General features: G+C 39.4%; 1 protein-coding gene across 7 annotated transcripts; it reads right to left on the bottom strand.

The window, feature by feature from the left end:
- Positions 1 to 901: 901 nt before the first annotated feature.
- snx9b (sorting nexin 9b) lies at positions 902 to 17,654 on the bottom strand. Of its 7 annotated transcripts, none has more exons than XM_037751277.1 (20): positions 17,328 to 17,653; positions 15,703 to 15,789; positions 13,922 to 13,996; positions 12,824 to 12,955; positions 11,570 to 11,647; positions 10,426 to 10,588; positions 8,712 to 8,747; positions 7,259 to 7,388; positions 6,876 to 6,963; positions 6,580 to 6,705; positions 6,354 to 6,471; positions 6,118 to 6,248; positions 5,927 to 6,030; positions 5,700 to 5,803; positions 5,467 to 5,544; positions 5,194 to 5,270; positions 3,560 to 3,649; positions 2,646 to 2,760; positions 2,462 to 2,553; positions 902 to 2,328 (listed from the first exon to the last, which is right to left on the bottom strand). In XM_037751277.1, the coding sequence occupies exons 1-20, from the start codon at positions 17,337 to 17,339 to the stop codon at positions 2,281 to 2,283; spliced, it is 1,884 nt and encodes a 627-aa protein (XP_037607205.1). In that variant the 5' UTR covers positions 17,340 to 17,653; the 3' UTR covers positions 902 to 2,280. The 7 variants fall into 7 exon arrangements, with proteins under 7 accessions (XP_037607205.1, XP_037607206.1, XP_037607210.1 ...); XM_037751278.1 differs by having other exon boundaries at positions 6,876 to 6,960; positions 17,328 to 17,652; XM_037751282.1 differs by lacking the exon at positions 11,570 to 11,647 and having other exon boundaries at positions 17,328 to 17,652.
- Positions 17,655 to 19,130: the final 1,476 nt, after the last annotated feature.

Raw genomic sequence — 19,130 nt, 5'->3', positions numbered from 1 at the left:
AACGCAATCTCTAAATGTCAATCGTTTTTGATACCAAATCACAGCATGGCTTTTTCTATGGTGTTCCTCAAGGCCTTGGTGTCTTAATGTGGTATTTTGGATGGATTTTATTCATTATGTTTTAAACCCTTTATTTATTCATTCATGTTTATTTCTCATTTATGACTTGAACAACTGGAAACAGTGCTAAGCTGCATCTCAAATTAATCTTCAGGTTCCAAGCTTAAAGAGGATATACATCATTTCTATGTCACATATACTGCTGACCTGCCATCTCCCCCTGAAGACCCCCTGTACCCCCCTAAAAAAGACAGAAATTGGTCTCAGTGGGTCTCTGAGAGATAAACTCGTACTGATAGATAGATAGATAGTAACTTTATTGATCCCGAGGGAGATTCAAGTAACCGTATACAACTTGAAAACAAACTCACAAATGTTTTACTAGATTTTACAGGCCAACTATGAGAGTATTTTTATTGCAAAATAATCTTTTAAAACTGAAATGAGTGCTCCGAATGAAGCCCTAAACACACAAGAACACATACACTCAAAAATAACGAGAATGCATGTACTGTCTGGTGTATAAGATCTCTACACATCCAGCTGCACCTGATGGGAGCCGAGAGCTGAATGTGGGGTAAAAGGGTTCTTTCACTTCCTCCACTACAAGACCACAGGACCACACAAACACACTCTTTGACCCTTCGCACAGGCTGCCGACTCATTCTCATTCCTATCCGTCTCTACGCAAGAATCTGCTAAAGCGAATAAGGGCTTTACTGTGAGTGTTGTGCACTGTGAACCGTGCAGAGAACAAGACAAGGTTTCTTTCAAACACACACACACACACACACACACACACACACACACACACACACACAAAGAAACAAATAAACTCCCAATGAGTACAAATCATTGTTTAATAAATCAAACTGAATTTCTGCTGCTCTTTGAGTTACACTGTATTGCAAATACTCCTATACATAAAATAGTATCTCAATGACAAGAAGCACCTGATAGGTCAGATAGAATATATATTTATATATATGTATATTTGTCATGTGTCAAGTGATAAGAAAACAAAGAGTGAACAAGATTAGAGGCTGATTGAAAACAGGGTGGTGAAAAACAAAACTGCATACGTGACATAATCCATGGCTCCGTCCCAAACTCTTCTTATAGTACAGCTCACATTGCTGTTACACCTTCATATAAAACACCGTAATCTGGTCAAAACAAAAGGACAAATATTCATCAGGAGAACTGGGAGAGAGGAGGAGGAGGAGGAGGACGAGGAGGAGGAGGGAGGTATTAATTCAGACCTTTGGCTTTAATTTCCAACGCTTAAAAACACCAACTTTATGCATCCCACATTTTGTCGTCTCTCATGAAATGTAAACTGCAGCGTTATGGTATGCAGGCTCGGGGGGCAACCATTTCTGTTTTCCTCAAAGGGGCAAGACAGGAAGGAGGTGGAGCTTCCTGTTAGCTCTTTGAGGAAGTGCAGGATGAAAGGGGGGCTAGTAGGGACTGCCAGCAGTGGACGTAAAGAGGAGGACACACTCGGCCTTTGACGACTCTTCCAAGACTCGGATTTGTACAAAGACAGTTCTACTGCTTTTACCGAAGATGTTAGGACTCTCAAATGTTTAAGGCACTTATAAGAGGCAAAAAAAAATTCAAATATCGGCTGAGAAAAAGCCAGTAAAGCTCTGATTTGTTGCCAATGCTGCATTCAGAAATGTTCCTATTGAAAGGAGGACGACATTGGTTTTTCGGTGTCAGTACGTCACACGTGTAAACCCTTTCCTTTACCATTTCTAAACAAGGAAAAAACTGCAGAGTATTGCTTTAAAATAAGTAGACATAATGTGAGCACAAGCATGTTGACACCTATAGCTGTACAGAACTTACATCACATTATAATGCTATGTAGCAATTCATGGTGATTACTTCCTCGGACGGAGGAAAGGGTGTGTAATAAGTGTCTTGTTCTGCTATCGTTGCTGGCCCTAAAAAAAAAAAGTGTCAAAGCCTTTTCAGCTGCTGCACATGCTCATAAACTGTTCATAAACTTGTGAAAACGGCGGGGCGAAAGTAACACTTTGAGCTTGGGCTGTCGGCATGATGAGCAGTAAAGGAAGAGATGAGGTGAGAGCAAGAGAGAAAGATGTGAAAGTTAAATTAAAGGGAGGGAAAAGAATGCGGTGAAAGCAAGAATAATTTTGGATGTTGAGCTGCTTTGACTCTTCTTGTCTTGTAGTGCGAGACTGAAGGCTTTCACATTGTAGTGAACTGGCTGTGTGCTTGTCTCAGCTTCGCAGCAATCTGTAGATTCAGAGGGAGAAAACAAAATCAGAGGCTGGTGAGCGCTACAGTATGCAACCGCTCCACAGGTAATAAGGACAGACTCTTACAGACTCCAATTTACTCTGATAGATGGTCGATAAAAACGCTTTACCGTCTCGTAAAACTTGACTTGCTCCTCCAAGTACAACTGCATGACCCTGTTGTAGTCATAGATACGGTTGCTATGGAAGTGGTTCATCTCAGCTGTGGGAGATAAGTTGAGGGGAAACCACGTATCAGATAACATGTTATGATAAACTCCACACAGCTTGAATGTTTCTGAGTGAGCGTGTTACCTTGTAACGCGTACGACATGGTGCTGACTCGTTTAGCCATGGTGACTTTGTCCTGAGGGGTAATTTTACTGGTGGCCACCAGCTTGTCGGCCTCCTTCACCTTGTCTATCGCTGCCTGCAAGAATTAAGAACAGGCAAGAAACGACACAAGAGTCTTCAGTGACATTGTACAAAGACAAAAAGACCATTTAACTCATCTGCATCCAGATAAAGTGAAGGAATTTAAAAAGAAGCAAAGTGAAAGTTGTACATGTTCACTATATTTTGTCTATCCTGGACTGGGTTGCACCAGCTGTTCATAAATCCTTTACTAATGTAATGGGTTCTTCCTTGAGCCATGCTTCACCTTTCTACCTAGTTTCATGAAAATTGGGACAGTCGTTTTTCTGTAATCCTGCTGACAAACAAAGCAAAGAGAAAACATAACCTCCTTGACGGAGGTAACTAGTGATTCACTAAATTGATTTGCACTATTAAGACTTCGGGAATGTCTTGGCTAGTAGAGACTTTAACTAATCAACTGCTACATCTGTAGCACTGTCCAATCAAAAGCAATCAACTATGTAAACAGGAAGTCACTGTAGCATCTGTAGCTGTAATATAACTTCCTCAAATAACAGTTTTAGGAGCCAAACGAGAGATTAAACCAACTTTTTTTTTACTTACATATACATACGTGGAGAATTGTATGTGTTTCACAGTTCGCAGTATTCAAGCAGTTTCTCTTCTTAGTAAAAACTACAAAGGTTGAGCTTAAATTTAGGAACAGCCAGTGCAACCAGTTCCTCCTTCTGCTGAAACAGTTGCCCCCCTTGAAGCAACTTCAAGCCTTTACACCTTGAGTTCAGGCAATATAAATGAGAAACCCCGTTACATTTGTTTTCTAATAAACCTTTAACTGTTTCCCAGTGTACCTTGTGGACTCCGATGGTGTCCGGGAAGCATCCAAGAAGACCCTTATATTCATTGTTGGTCTCCATGACAAAGTGGAGGTCTTTCTTGGGCTGTAAAGGGAGCAAAGACCAAAATAGATAAATGTAACATGAAATAAAATACAGGAAATAACACACAGATCTGAAAGTGTTAAGAAAGGCGTCACAGTCACAGGGGGTAACTTCCCAACGTTTAATTTTAACACAACGGCCTAAAAAAAGACTAAAAACTAAAAAAAAGTGTGAGTTTATAATAGTGCAGATTCTCCTTAAGAGACCACAGACACAACGAGTTGCTGTAGTACTACAAAACACAGGTACAGTAATAGAAGAGGCAAAGATATTTAGCTGCAGTACATCTGGCTATATGTTTATCAAAAAAAGGGAAAGTTGTATGTTGTAAGTATGCAGCCTTAATGCAACAGATACATTGCATTGTTTTAGACTTTGTATCATAGCTAAACTAAAGCCAACAATTCTACAGTAGCACTGACACAAAGGTGTCTGGAGCAGCATACTGTAAGCTTACCAGATGAATCCTCCCTCTGGAAGCTGCATGGACATCAAAAAAGGCCCAAATTTGATTTTATTACACACCACACCAATCAGACGACATAGAACGGTCATAAAAAGCCACAAATAGCTGGTCAAAGCAAGATTTATGAAATACTAGAGATAGAGTTTGCCCTAGGCTTTTTCCTTGACAGATACAGTCTTCACAGACAGGACGCTGGGTTAGAGGGGTCGTTAAAATGCCACAACCAGGATGTGAACACTAACTGGAAGCAGGAAATGCTCACAGACACTATGAGATATTGTGATTATTGAGAAAGTGAACACGAAGCAATGTGGTTGATGAAAATAAACTCAAAGATCTTTTGAGGAAACAGATGCCCTTAAGTTCTGCTCTGCTGCGTTGTTCATGAAGTAAAACAAGTGCAGTTAATTCAGCACCCCTGCCAGGTTGTTGAATTTTAAGGCATGAATAAATAATAATTAAACGTAAAGGTTGTTTGGGTGACAATAAAAAAACACATGACTACAACCTCCGGATCTGAGAAGTGAAGCCAATGCTGAAGTGCCTTAAACTTGCATTCTTTCGAACAGCCAGCAGGGGGCGACTCCTCTGGTTGCAAAAACAAGTCTGATTGTATAGAAGTCTGTGAGAAAATGAGCCTACTTCTCACTTGATTTATTACCTCAGTAAACATTGTAAACATGAGTTTATGGTCTCAATCACTAGTTTCAAGTCTCCTTTAATACAGCATGATGTTCATTTAGTAAATTATGGTCCAATTTAGAGTATAATAGACCTTAAAGCAGGGGATGCTTTAGGGCGTGGCCTTGTGATAGGTAGGATAGGTCACTGCCACGCCTTTGTCTGGTCTGGGAGTTGTCCGTGTTTCCGTCTTACAACTTTAATCCTTTCACAGTGTGTTTTCAGTTCGTGAAAGTTAATTGTAACATTCTCTCGTGTCACTTCTGGTTGCAAAATACCAAGATGGAGACGGCCAAAATGCCAAACTCGAGGCTTCAAAACGGCAGTCCACAAAGCAATGAGTGACGTCACAGTGACTACGTCCACTTCTTATATACAGTCTATGAACAGTACCTACCTGCTCTGCCACCATCTGAGCTATCTCCTCATATGTTTTGCCCGCTGCCGTCATGGCGTCAGTCAGGGTCGACTCGCCTGCAGCAGAGAAGGGGTTAAAATATGTCACCACCGTGTTTGTTAACAGTATCTGTGTGCCAATTTGTTTCAAAACAGACCGCATAATGAATGACTGCATAGTGAACTGCGTCAACTTCTGTTACTACCATTATAATTACATGTGTTGAGGTTTTGAAGGTGTCACTCAAAGGCACATTTGTATTCATTGTCGTACCTTGGTATCCGCTGCTGGTGAAGACCGAAGAGAGGTTTTGGAAGGCTTTGCCGATTCTCTGGTACTCTTTTGGCAAAGCTGTGGGGAGGAGAAGAAATGAAACATGGAGACAGGCACACACTGTGTGAATGAATTTGTCTCGAGTTGACAAAACACTCCACACAATGAACCATTCTTTAATATAAACAGTAATTACAGTGTAAAACATGTATTTAGCATCATTGTGTACGTACGGCCTGTACATCTCTTCCAGTGCTCGTTGCCCACTGTGAGGATTTCCTTCACCCCGTCGTCCATGGCTTTGGTGAACCTGCTGAACTGCTCACATTTCTGCTCCCTGTGAACGACAGACATATTTTACATAAAATAAGCAGGCGAACATACAGTCAGACGCACAATTAATGTGATTGCGAGCCAGTTTTTTCCTTTTTGCAGCGGTTTAAAGTTCGATTAAACTCACACTTCCGCAGGATCCAGGTCGGCACCTTCAGACTCTATCGTGGAGAAGACCATCACTCCCACCGTCTCGTCTTTCTCTGCTTTTCTCTTCCCCGTCTTCCAGTCCTGTACCAATGAATCAGTTTAATTAAGCATTAGTAATAATATTCTTTTCAATCCATCATAAATGAAGGGAGAGTGGAGGAGAAATACCTTCTCATCCTTGTAGGTGAGGAAAATCTGGAATACTTCACTGTTGGACACAACCGGGTGCCTGCACATCCTGATCATCCAGCCCTGCAACCGCTCCATACGCATCTTAATAAACTCTTCCTCAAATCGCCCTGGAAAAGAGAGGGGAGGGGTGGGGGATGCACAGAAACTTTATTTTTCATATTCATGTTGTTTATCTTTTTTTTGTGTTTTGGTTCACAGAGTCGGGGACTTACCCGTCACCTGCTTGTCTGGTAAAGAGGGGATGGGGATGGCTGACCCAAATTTGTCTAGAAGCCTCTCGTACAGCCAATCAAAGTGCTTGTATCTGTGATTGACTGGGCGGTTTGTGGTCTGCAAACCAATAACATGGGGTCATTTAAACTGGAGGCAAACAACTATCTTTATTTTAATTATATTTATTTTTCTGAATAAGACAAGAAGATGCTATTGGATACTTACATTGGGTGTGATTTGGTACTCGATGTAGCTCTTGAGGCCGTACAACTTTGAGCCTTTCTTGGGATCAGCCACCACACAGTCCAGCTGAGTTTCTGGGTAAGACCACACCGGACCAACTTCTCCAAGCTGAGCATGAAACACAAGCTTTAGAAACCTGCTACTCTGAATTTTATGGCATAAAAAAAACATAGATTCACACTGGCAAAAAGAGGAAACCAAGCAAAACTGAATTTAACAGCTGTTACGACCACTGATATAACGAGGATAGGAGGTATGGATATTTGGAGATAACCTACATAGATTGTCAGCTTCTCTTTGCCCTTAGCGACCTGCTTGGATAGGAGGTAGAGCTCTGGACCGGACTTGGAGAACCCAGGAAACCTGCTCAAAGAGAAAGACAAGTTTAAACATTCACCATGATGTTGTACATGAAATACTGGGAGTGACATGGACATTCTTGAAAGTAATAAACCAATCTCAAAAAGGCACATTTCAGCTAATTAGAAACCATTTGTAACAGTTAAAATCACAATATTTTTCTTTTTCAGAAAGCGATGTGCTGTATTGTACCCAGAGATTGACAACGATTTTAGTACCATCAACACTATTCTGCTCCTCCATTTTTCTATAAAACTCAGGAATTCAAAGCCTCGTGTCTTACTTCTTTATCAAGTCTTACTTGTTGAGGGAGATTTTCATTGAGGACGCATGAGCTCCTCCTCTCTGCATCGCTCCGCTTTCTCCAGATTCTTCACCTCCAGTGGACTTTATGTCGTCCCACTCATCATCCCACTCATCGTCCTCCGCTCCTGAGGGCAGATACACGCACACACGGTTGTGTTTTAGGCACAGAAAGTACAAATTCCTTGTTCAACAACCTACTGTACAACGATTATCACTGTTGTGTTGGATAGAAAGACATTAAAGCACTAGTCTGACTAATGTTATCTAGATGAAATGGAAGAATATTTGAATGCAATTATGGTTTCTTATTCAGTGGAAAAGTACTCTGCTTAGCCTCACTCTGTGGTCCTAAACATTCGATTTTTCCAAAGGTAACAGATGCAGTTGCACTAACTTGAGGGCATGCAGCACTCGCCTATAAGCCATCACAGACACTGCAACTCTGTCATTTAATGACATGCATCCTCGCCAACAAATGTATAAGCATATACACAACATTGCCGCTGTTACTGAGTTGCAAATATTGCCCTTGTGTTGTGATGTTTGGTTAAATGTCTTCAAGGGTTCAAAATGAAGCATGCACCCTGGGGAAAAATCAGTTCTTGCATCTGCAAGTACAGCCAAGACGAATAAATAGCCAACAATTTGAACTAGTGGTTCTAAATGGGAACCAATTCTCAATTTCTGTCCCTAAATGCAACTAAAAACAATACATAATTGGCACAGCATGATTTTCTCAACAGACGTGCACTCTCAAAATGATTACCTGCAAAGTCAAAAAACACAATGACTAGTATCTGGTCAAAATTGAGTTAAGACCAGAATCAGATTTTCGGACATTTGTTTTACCATATAAAATATGATGATGCCATAGAAACATATCATTTTAAAGAAAACAGCACGTGAAGTACTAGTACAAAACATTTTGTGAAATGAAAGCTATCTAATGAGATGGCCACAACTAAAGCTAAATGTAACTACTCTGTTCTACTCACTTCCTGTAACAGAAGAATCCATTTGGATGATCCAACATCGTAGTGATTCAATTTGTTATCTAATATCAAATTTGGTAAATCCAAACCATGATGGATAAACCAATATAACAACAGCTAGCCTAGTTAGTTACTAGCCGCAGACATGCTGTGAGACGTTATATAACTCATCATTAAAACACCAATCACAACAGAAGTCTGAGAGAAGTCAACAATTTCACATTGTGATTTTGACTCCTCTGACCTTTCAGAGGTCATCTGGCAACTTCCCCACATCACAAGAAAGTTAATATAGTGTTAATATCAAGATACAAATTGAATGCCACACACATGCTTTTAAGACTGTAAATCATTTCCTAAATTTCCTGGAAACTCTCTTCATGAGTATTTATTGCCAGTCCACAAACACACATTAAAACGTAGGAAAACGCTTTCACCAGGCGATGCAAGGGATACCTGTGTAATCGATAAGGTAAGGATACGGGTAGATGTCTTTGGCAAAAGAGAGAGAAAGGAAAAGTCTGTTAGTTCTTCTCCTCCCCATTTATTCCCCCAGTTCTCTTTCTACAATAACAACTCGCGAATTAAAAAAACAGGTCCGGTAATTTGTTCTTCTGAGTCATGAGTGAGGTTAACTTTTCCACAGTCATGATTTGACTGTCCTGTCTACATGCTGGAGCGTCTCTGCGGAGGGACCGGCCAGAGACACGCGACTGAGCCGAAACCACATCTACAGTAGGAGTTAAAGTCAAATCTGGAAAAGACCTGGATGAAATCATCACCTGTATATTCTCAAGCTAATTCACTTAGTATCAGGTTCAGTTCAAGGACATGAAACAGTACTCTGTCATGAGTATAAAGATTATTTATTCTTTCTTATATTGTTCGATGATGCAAACCCCATCTGGTACTGCGAGGAATTGTTGTTTGCTAGGACTATGTGACCTATATTTCCCTCTGTGGTTTTATAATCTTCCTGGTGAACATAAAATATTAATTTCTTCAAGGTTAAATATAAGGGGGGAGAAGCAAAACGTTAAGTACATTTTAAAATAGTTCAATCATCTTCTGTCTTACAACCAAGACACTTATCAAAGTTGCAGATAAACTAACTCTTCTCAAACATTTAGGCGGTCTTCCAATTTTGCACCCACATATACTTGGAGAACCGGATTGTGGTTAAAACAAACTAAATTTTGCGTGGGATGTAGCAACCTGTGTTGCAGTGTAGTGTTACACCTTGCTTGCTTATTATTACAAGCTTTGATTGTTTGATGAGTAAAGCTCACACCTCCAGAGGGCTCAGCAGTAAATCTCGGCTTTCCGGAACAACCCCATCCACTGTAACCATATAGTATATCCTGTCCCCACAATTACAGTTTAAAAAGCAAACTATCTGCAAACAGTAAGCTGAACTGTTTAGCAAGATATAGACGGCAAGAGAGCTAAAAAAAACTGTATGTGAGCTTCCCATGTGTGCAATATAGGGCTGCAACTAACGATAATTTTCATTATCGATATATCTGCAGATTATTTTTAGATTAATTGTTTGGTCCACAAAATGTCAGAAAATAGTATAAAATGTCCATCCCAGTTTCTCAGATTTCAAGGTGATATCTTCTAAGTTTCTTGTTTTGTCAGTTCAAAACCCAAAGATATTCAGTTTAATATGATATAGAACAGAGAAAAGACAGAAATCTCCACATTTGAGAGGCTGAAAACAGCATTTTTGGCCATTTTTGCATTAAAAATTACTTCAAAATAGTTGTAGTAATTATTTTTCTGTCAATCGACTAATCGATTTTTAGACTAATGGTTGCAGCTCTAGTGCAATCACAGTGTAGAGGTGTAATCTCTGATCATCTCTGATCATTAGGTCTGTTCCTTCAGAAATCTTTGATTCAAATAAACTTAAATTTTCCTGTTAAACATTAAACAGGAAACAGATATAATACCCAGAAGCACGAAGAAAGCAGAAGCACTTTAGAATGACAAATGTGAAGCGCAGTCTTTATATCCTAATTTAAATGATCATGTTTTGAATAGCAGTACTGAGTAATAGAAGTACAACCACAAAAATGTGCAATTTATAAATAGCACAAGATCATAGACAGTGATACAGTACTGGCATCAGGCCAACCATGGATACTAACTGAACAGCTGTTCTTACCTGGGCCCTGGTACGCCTGAGGGTGGCCCTGTGATGCGGCGCTCCAAGGGTCAGGGGGACTCTTCCCAGTCTGGGTGCCCTCTGGATTGGACGCCCAGTTATTGCTGGAGCCCCCCGACGGGTCCGCGTTCCACACCGACCAGGGATCATTACCGTTGCTAGCCTGGGAGAGACAGAGAGGGGAAAATGTGAGTATGGAGAGGGAGAGAGAGAACACAGCTAGAGTCCAGTCTGTTTAGTGAGAAGCTGACAGCGATCTCTAAACAACATGCTTTTTCAAACCCAGCCTCCAACAGGGACTATGTTAACAGTTTGTAGCTGCTTAACACATGCAGTAACTACAAATGATATAAAATAATACAAACACAACCATTCTCAAGTCCATACACACAATGTTTTTACAGTTCTCACAAGCTGAAAATGCAACTGCATGCCGTGCATTGGGGGGCTCACATACTGTGAACCGCTATGAAAACTTGTGGGCATAGCCATGCTTTAGACTGGAGCGTATGTGTGTGCCTCTTGTATGTTGCAGTTGGCTTAATGCTAACCAAGTACTGAGCTGCGTGAAAGACAGAACTAGTGCAGGGTCACTTAAAACACCACATAATGCACACAGACATACAGAAAAGTACTGTAAGATTAACCAGTAGTTTCAGAAAAAAAACACTCCAACAGATATTTTCCAGATTTAGCAGCAGCTTCACCGTATATAATTAGAAAAACATTTTACACAACAGTCAGTCAAAATGGCATTGAAAACATTTTGAAGATTATTTATGAGATTCTGATCATCATCATCATCATGGAGCAAATGTTCCGTGTTCTGGTGCGATGATTCGTCAGTGTGATTAGTCAATTAGATGTGAGATACAAAAATCACTGACTCTGATCTTTACGCTCTTAAAAGTTCCACTGTAGTGCTGATTCATACAATTGAGATAAAGGACGTGGGAGAGACGATTGGTGAAGTGTGCACTGTAGTGCAAGGTGTACGGACAGGGTGAGATCATGCTGTCTGGCAGGCAGTAAGGAGTGGGAGGGGGAATTTGCCAAAACAGACCAATCAGAGAGGAGGGGGGGCTTTGGGGCAGAGGATGGGTGCAGGGCTTGGTTTCATCCACCACCCCTACGTGGCGGTTACCTCATCAGGGGACGAAAGGTAGGGGGAAACGGGGGTGTCGGGGGTGTCCGGCTGGGGACTTAAGCCCCCAGCATCCACCTTGAGGGGAGAAGAAGGTTACATCATCACAAAGCGCCAGCAGTGAAAGCTTACACTCAGCACGGGATGAGTTAAAGTGCTGCTGGATATGGATGTGTTTTTCTTTGTGAGAGAGTGTGGGTGAAAAGAGAAAGAGAGAGAGAGAGAGAGAGCATGAGGGATAACGGCTGACACATTTCCTGCCTTGACTCAACCACTTACTGTGCCCAAATTTCTACTGATCCAGCAGTACGCTCATACTTGTGGAACTTCCTGCCTGCTAAATACAACAGATTTCACTGAACTTATTTCCTCTTGGTTGGTTCTATTTTACTAGAGCTTAAACTTGTGTCGGTTATAAATGACCACGCTGAATATCTTCCACAGCAGCTGCTCTCACTTCTGCATCTCTGGGGATCGCACAGGCTGCACGGACGTCACTAAGACTCTGTCATCGCCCACTTCTGCTTTCTGCTTTTTCTTTAACATCACCCAATCACATATATACTAAGTTTTGTGAGGACAAATGGAAACATTAACTTCTCCAGCACTGGTCTGGGTTGCTGAATTTAGAGAAGTTAAGGCTGTACATTAACCTACAACTCTGACTGTATGTCAGTAAATAGACAAAAAAACAGGCATTTGATATGACAATTTAAAGAGGACCTATTATGATTATTTTTTAGGTTCATACTTGTGTTTTGGGTTTCTACTAGAAAGACATGTTTCCATGCTTTAATGTTCAAAAACTCTCATACCAGCTATGCTGCAACATGTCTTTTCACCTTCTGTTTGAAACGCTCTGTTTGAGCTCCTCCCAGTCTGCTCTGATTGGTCAGCTGGCCCACTCTGTTGGAATTGGTCAACCGAACCAAACTCTTCAGACTCCGCTCCAGCTCTGCTCTAACTACCTTTGTTTGAGGGCGTGCCATACTAGCCACTAGGCAGGCATTGTGCAAATGTGTTACTTGGTGACATCACCACGTTACAGAAGAAAAGGCAGGACTTCAAGCAAGGCGTTTCAGGAGCAGTGTTTCTGTGGGGGAGAGCAACTCCCTTTGGCGTGGACTTTGGGCTTTGTGACTTTGTAGACCTTTTACATGCACAAAAAAACTACATAACACTGCAAAGGAAAGGGAACCAAGCATAATAGGTCTTCTTTAATACACCCAAATATTCATTAGGTGAGTGCTTTACCTGGGTTTGAGCAGGTGCTGCTGTGGGAGCGTAGGAATCAAAGATGGACAGGTCTGGAGGTGCAACATTTCCTGCACTTGGAGTAGATGCTGCAGTTCCTACTCCTGGGAACGACGGTAACGCCTTACTCAACTACACATGAAAAGATAAAAGACAGTAGGGAGACAAAAAACAGTCCCATCAGGAGAGCAGATCCAGATATTCCAGTGTAATTTAATGACTTTTAAAGATACATTCTTCTTAAGTGATCATATCTCCTTGGCATTCCTTGGCTTTGCAAACTGGGTTTGAAGTTTTCTCAGTTTATCCAAAGTGTGATAGCAATAAATCTGCTTTACCACTCGTCAACATGAAGATACCACACTTAATTTTTCTGGATGTTTTTGTAGGTCGTCCTTTTGTTTTTGCAGATCTTATTTTTACCAGTAGAGTGCACTGAAATAGAAAGTAGTTTCTTGAGAAACAGACTGTGCCCTGATGTTTTTCATTAAATGTTACATAAGCAACAAGTGCAATTGTCATCAGTGGGTTGTTTTTTATGATTTTAGAAGCAAATTCAAAACAGTCTAGGGGCAGCTGGCGAGGTAACTTAAGGTCAGACAAACACTCACATCCACATGAGCGGACGAGATAGCTGACGGATAATATCTTGTGCACACAGACACTACATTGTTAGATGTTGCATTGAGTGTTGTTTGGACTGAGGCTTAACCGTCAAATAGACTTAACAGACTTTACTTTTAATCAAACCCTCTCTGCGTCTCTTTCTGGATGTCTTCAGAGTGAATCACATCCCCCATGATGAGGTCAGAGTTAGTGGACACACACACACACAAACACCCTAATCAGCAAAAACCCTGAAGGAGGCACATCCTGTTGTGATTCTAGCTACGTACCACAGTTTACAGTCAAAGGAGAGACATATCCTTGACTATAACGACACAGACGGAGGCATTGAGAGGTTAAAATGTTAAATATTTGGCTGAACTTTGATATAGATAGTACACAGTGTGCATCTTGACCTCAAAGCGTGATAGCAGATGGCTTTGCAGCTTCTTTTTCTGAGGTGAAATCACCATCATACACTGTCTCTCTTACATCAATGTAGTCTTCTGGCACCAGTCCAACCTCCCCTCTGGAGTTCTGTGCTTCAATCCAGCCGCCTCCGATACTCTGAAATAGAGCAACATGTTAGCATACACGACCGGGAGTAGGTGTCTGCATCATATGCACACAAAAGACCAGCCTACTGCGACAAATCACATTAAAAGGAAATCTGAGAATGTGATTAAATGCATAGCAGTAACATTACTTATGACTCTAAACCCCACATTTACATGCAGCTGGTCAGTAATCAGATCTCTCCTCTCGTATCTACAGTATGTTTGAATGATGCTGCAGCCTAAACATGTTTGGAGCATTTGGATAATAGCAGGAGGACAGTAAAAATAAGAAAGCCATCTTATGTTTACATGATTTAATGTTCAAAAGACTGCCTTATTTTTCTAATACCGGCTGTGCTGCACCACCCTCTGTCTGAAACGCTCTGTTTGAGCTGCCCCCCAATTCAAAAACTCTTCGGACTACACTCCAGCTGTGCTCTAACTAGCTTTGTTTTAGGGTGTGCCAAACTCGCTACCAGGCAGGTATTATGCAAACGGGTTACTTAATGACATCACCACGTTACAGAAGAAAAGGCAGGACTTCAAGCAAGGAGTTTCAGGTAGTTCAGGAGCAGTGTTTCTGTGGAGGAGAGTAACTCCCTTTGGCGTTCCACGTAAACTTTGGACTTTGTAACTTTGCAGACTTTTACATGCACAAACAAACTATATTAGACACTAAAGGAAAGGGAAAGCGCACAAAAGCATGATATGTCCTCTTTAAGTCACACTATGGATCTCATTAATTTCGGTGCAAGGACACATTGCTACGAGTTATGTTAGCAATGTGTTAGATGTTCTCTTTGATCCCTGCTGCTACAGCAATACTTACTAATACTGTATAAAGTATTTGACATGCACTTGTGTAGAAACCCTGGAGAAATCAGGCTTTCCCAGAAACTTGTAGCTGTGTTACTGTAACTGCATTTCCCTTAATTCACTCCTGCCATTAAAGAAAGCAGGTTTCCCATTTACTATTTAGCTGACGATAACCAGGTTACCCAATGATCTGTAAACACACCGAAAGCTCCAGGGGACAAATTCCTCCACAGTCGGTTTATTTAGAGAAGAAAAATAAAGAGTCTGTTTTCCTGTTACAGTACGTCCTGATTGGCTTAAGACCGACTTTTGATTAGAAAACTATGTGGGTCAGTCAGCACACAGTGAGTGATCTTTGAACTGCTGTTGACTGGCGGTAATGACATCATGTTTACTCCCTCTCTTTTTTTTTTTTCCTTCCTCTGTACGTGTTTGCGACACTCCTAACCTGAGATCATGTGAGTTGGGCCTTTACAGGACTGTCGGTTTTCAATAGCAATGTTACAGAGGAGTCACATGAATATTAACATTTGATGCCAACACTCAAAGCTATTATAGATAACTAATACTATACTTTGAGGCAGAAAATACCGCCACTTTAAAAATTACTGACTGAAAAACAATTTGTTTTCCTCTTCAATGTCAGTGGAAGATTCACTTTTAATAATCAGATGAGATCATGCAGACTCCAACAATCCAAATGTGAATTTTACATGATGTACACAAAAAAGGAACCACCAACAAAACAACACATTAAAACTTCATGTAAACAAGCTGAATATATATTTAAAAAAGACAACTAAAACTGCAGCAGTAGGCAGCGGGATCCTGCACCCAGTGCCACCCAGTGAGGTGAGATAGGGATAGAAGGAAGGAAGAGGTGCACTGGTACAGATTTACCTGATTGGTGATCGTAAGCGTCTCGCCTTCTTTCACCGTCAACTCGTTGTTTCCAGCCTCAGCAGTGAAGTCATATAAAACTTGTACCTGCACACAATCAAGTAAAAAAAAACACAACACAACTCACTGCATGTTTGACAAACACTTTCATGAAGACATCCCGTGAGCATATATTTGTATGTGCATCTATGTACAAGTGCACACATAGACCAACACACCTTGTGGGGTTAAATTAGGGAAAAACAGGTCAAGCTGGTTCTTCTGCACACGTTATGCTGACTCTTAACCAGACGCCAGTATCAACCGAAAACAAGGCCAGAACCATCACGTTACCTGATTTAGTTTAATACAGGAGCCTGCAGCAGTTCTAACACTGACCCACATCTACTAATCTGTTCTTCCCCCTTGGCACACACACACACACACACCACACACACCACACACACCACACATGTGTCACACAACAACACCTACATGCAAAAATGAGAGGTACCAGTGTGAAAACTAATCTAAATATGACTTTACTTTTCACAGTTCACTTCATGGCTGACTTTTAGTCCTACCCACTCATTTGTTTTCATAAAATTTGACTATCCAGATCCACTTGGATTGTTAGTTCTTATCTATACAAAAACAACCAGCATGCCATGTGTTATCAAAACAGTATCAACTTCACAGACTATATAACTAACTTCTAACTAACTTGTTCATTAACCAGTGAGATGGAATTCAAGGCTATTTGCTCTTTGATGAATCTATTTTAGTGTTAAAAGAGAAAAGAGAAAAAGTCATGAACGTTTCTGGCTGCTGGCTCAGTTATTAATTAAACAGTTTGTTTCTCTTTTGAACTTTGCTTGAGGATGCTCTAGACCTTCCTAGCTTATATATATATATATATATATATACATATATATATATATATATAAATATAAATATAAATATAAATATATATATATATATATATATATAAATATAAATATAAATATATATATATAACTTTAATGGGTAAGAATCTGGAACCACAAATACAAAATTGTAATCAAAATAAGCCTCAGACTCACTCACCCCTGTTAGAATAGTAATACTGGCTATAATACTATTCATAATACTAACAGTAACTCAAATTAATGTACTAAAACTAACTGTATTAATTGATTAATTATACACTGTAGTCTATGGTGAATAATATTAACAATAATCACTCACACACATTATTACTGTACTGAATGAGCAAAGCCATACAGACTACATTTCCCAGCATGCCACGGGGGGCAGTAACGACCCGCACTGGAAAAGGTAGTAAAATGTCACAAGACACTTTCTTAATGAGGCACATTTTCCATGTATAGCACAAAAGAAAACACTCGTGTCACATTCACTGCATACAAATGTGTCGTTAAGCGTCCATAACACGCTTCTTAACCAGAGTAATATAATGTTTTTGACTCTTAATATGAAGCTTATCGAGTGTAAACCGAGAAACTACAACTCTGTCTGTGCTGCTGTGAGTCCACAGCTCCTTATTATAAACCGTGTAAACACAGCTGTCAGGTTAAACCGGAGGAGACAACACACACCCGGGGTTTGACGTTAAAACAGCACTAGAGAAAAGTTGTCAGACGTACCTTATTCGCCATTGTGGAAGCATTGATTAATCATTACAAAAACAGGCCCTGCGGTTTTCAGGATCTCCTCCACTCCTCAGCTGGACATTGCTGCTGCTGCTGCTTTGAAACGACGGAAACCGTAAATCCTCCCGGTGAAGAGCCACAAGACTTTAAACACTACTAAAAAAACACTTAAAAAGTAAAACAAATCCTGGGAAAAAGTTGGTAGGAATGGGAGTAAGTTAGTTAGTTCAGTGCGTGGCTGTAAGTTGTGAGGCGCGCTGCAGAGAGCTGCTGACAGTACTGACTGAGGGAGTGACCTGCTGGCTGCAGCAGGAGGGAGGGAAACCGGAAAGGTAGTCTCGGTCAGACATATGGCCCTCTCCAAGACAACACTAGTTCATATATAATATATAAAGGAATTTATCTGAGATAAAATGTAAGGAACAGATAAAAACATTAATAGTATAGCCTACATTGAAAATGGTTGAAATCACACACAAAATAATAATAATAATAATATTAATAATATTATTAATAATAATAATAATAATAATTCATAAACCACTTTACAATATAATAACAATAACAGCAATAATAATAATAATAATTTATTAACCACTTAAATAAATTACAATATAAAAACAATAACAGCAATAATAATAATAATTTGTTAAGCACTTAAAGAAATTACAATATAATATTAATAATATTATTAATAATAATAATTCATAAACCACTTTACAATATAATAACAATAACAGCAATAATAATAATAATAATTTATTAACCACTTAAATAAAATACAATATAATAACAATAACAGCAATAATAATAATAATTTATTAACCACTTAAAGAAATTACAATATAATAATAATAATAATAATAATAATTCATAAACAACTTAAAATAATTACAATAAAATAACAATAACAGGAACAATAATAATAATTTATCAACCACTTAAATAAATTACAATATAATAATAATAATAAGAATAATTCGTAAACCACATAAAGAAATTACAATATAATATTAACAGCAATAATAATAATAATTTATTAACCACTTAAATAAATTACAATATAATAATAATAATAATAATAATAATAATAATAGCATCAGTCAAATTGTAAATATAAAACAATAGCAGCCATCGAAAATTTTCGCTTTAATATTCTAAATATTTCTAATTCGTGATTTATTGGTTAGTATTCTATTTTCGAAATTATATAAACAATGCTCAACATATAAAATCTACATTCACAGTGTTCTCAATGTGCACCATTCCACTAAGTCTCCTTAAACTGTATTACAATCATCATAAGCATACAGGTACATATACATGGGGTGGGCTGGGATGGCAGTAGCTCAGTCCCTGGCTTGATTTGGGAACCGGGGGGGTCGTCGGTTCAAGTCCCCACATATCCAAGTATGGACCGCAGTCCACAGTTTGTAAAATGAATGGATGCTCCACTGTGTCGAAAGCTTTGTGGAAGTCTAACAATAAAACAAATCCATTATCATTAATTCATTCTGAGTGATAGGTTTACCACATAACTCCATTTCATTTGTATCAATAGATTTAACTCTCGGAGAGTTCAAAAAGGTATCAGCAGATGCTTGGCAAAACATAGAGCTGTATCATTTTTTTTTTTTTATTTACTACAGTGACTGGATATTAATTTGTAGACCTCTGTAATAACCCATTAGTGCTAGAATTATGTTTTTCTAAATTGAATAATGAATTGAAATTAATTTTGTTCCCCTTCTTCAAGCCATTTGTTCTAGACATGATAAATGCACCTTTAGCTTTTTG

This window comes from Sebastes umbrosus, chromosome 18, assembly GCF_015220745.1.
Source record: "Sebastes umbrosus isolate fSebUmb1 chromosome 18, fSebUmb1.pri, whole genome shotgun sequence".
NCBI classification, from domain to species: Eukaryota; Metazoa; Chordata; class Actinopteri; order Perciformes; family Sebastidae; genus Sebastes; species Sebastes umbrosus.
The sequence above is the reverse complement of the archived record's forward strand: the minus strand, read 5'-3'. Positions and strand labels throughout refer to the sequence as shown.

What these genes read in the sequence shown, in the direction of transcription:
- snx9b (XM_037751277.1), bottom strand. An exon ending in AGTACCAAATCACACCCAAT is followed by an intron (nt 6,472 to 6,579) that starts GTAAGTATCCAA and finishes ATTGGTTTGCAG; the next exon opens with ACCACAAACCGCCCAGTCAA. An exon ending in ACACCATCGGAGTCCACAAG is followed by an intron (nt 2,761 to 3,559) that starts GTACACTGGGAA and finishes TAATTCTTGCAG; the next exon opens with GCAGCGATAGACAAGGTGAA.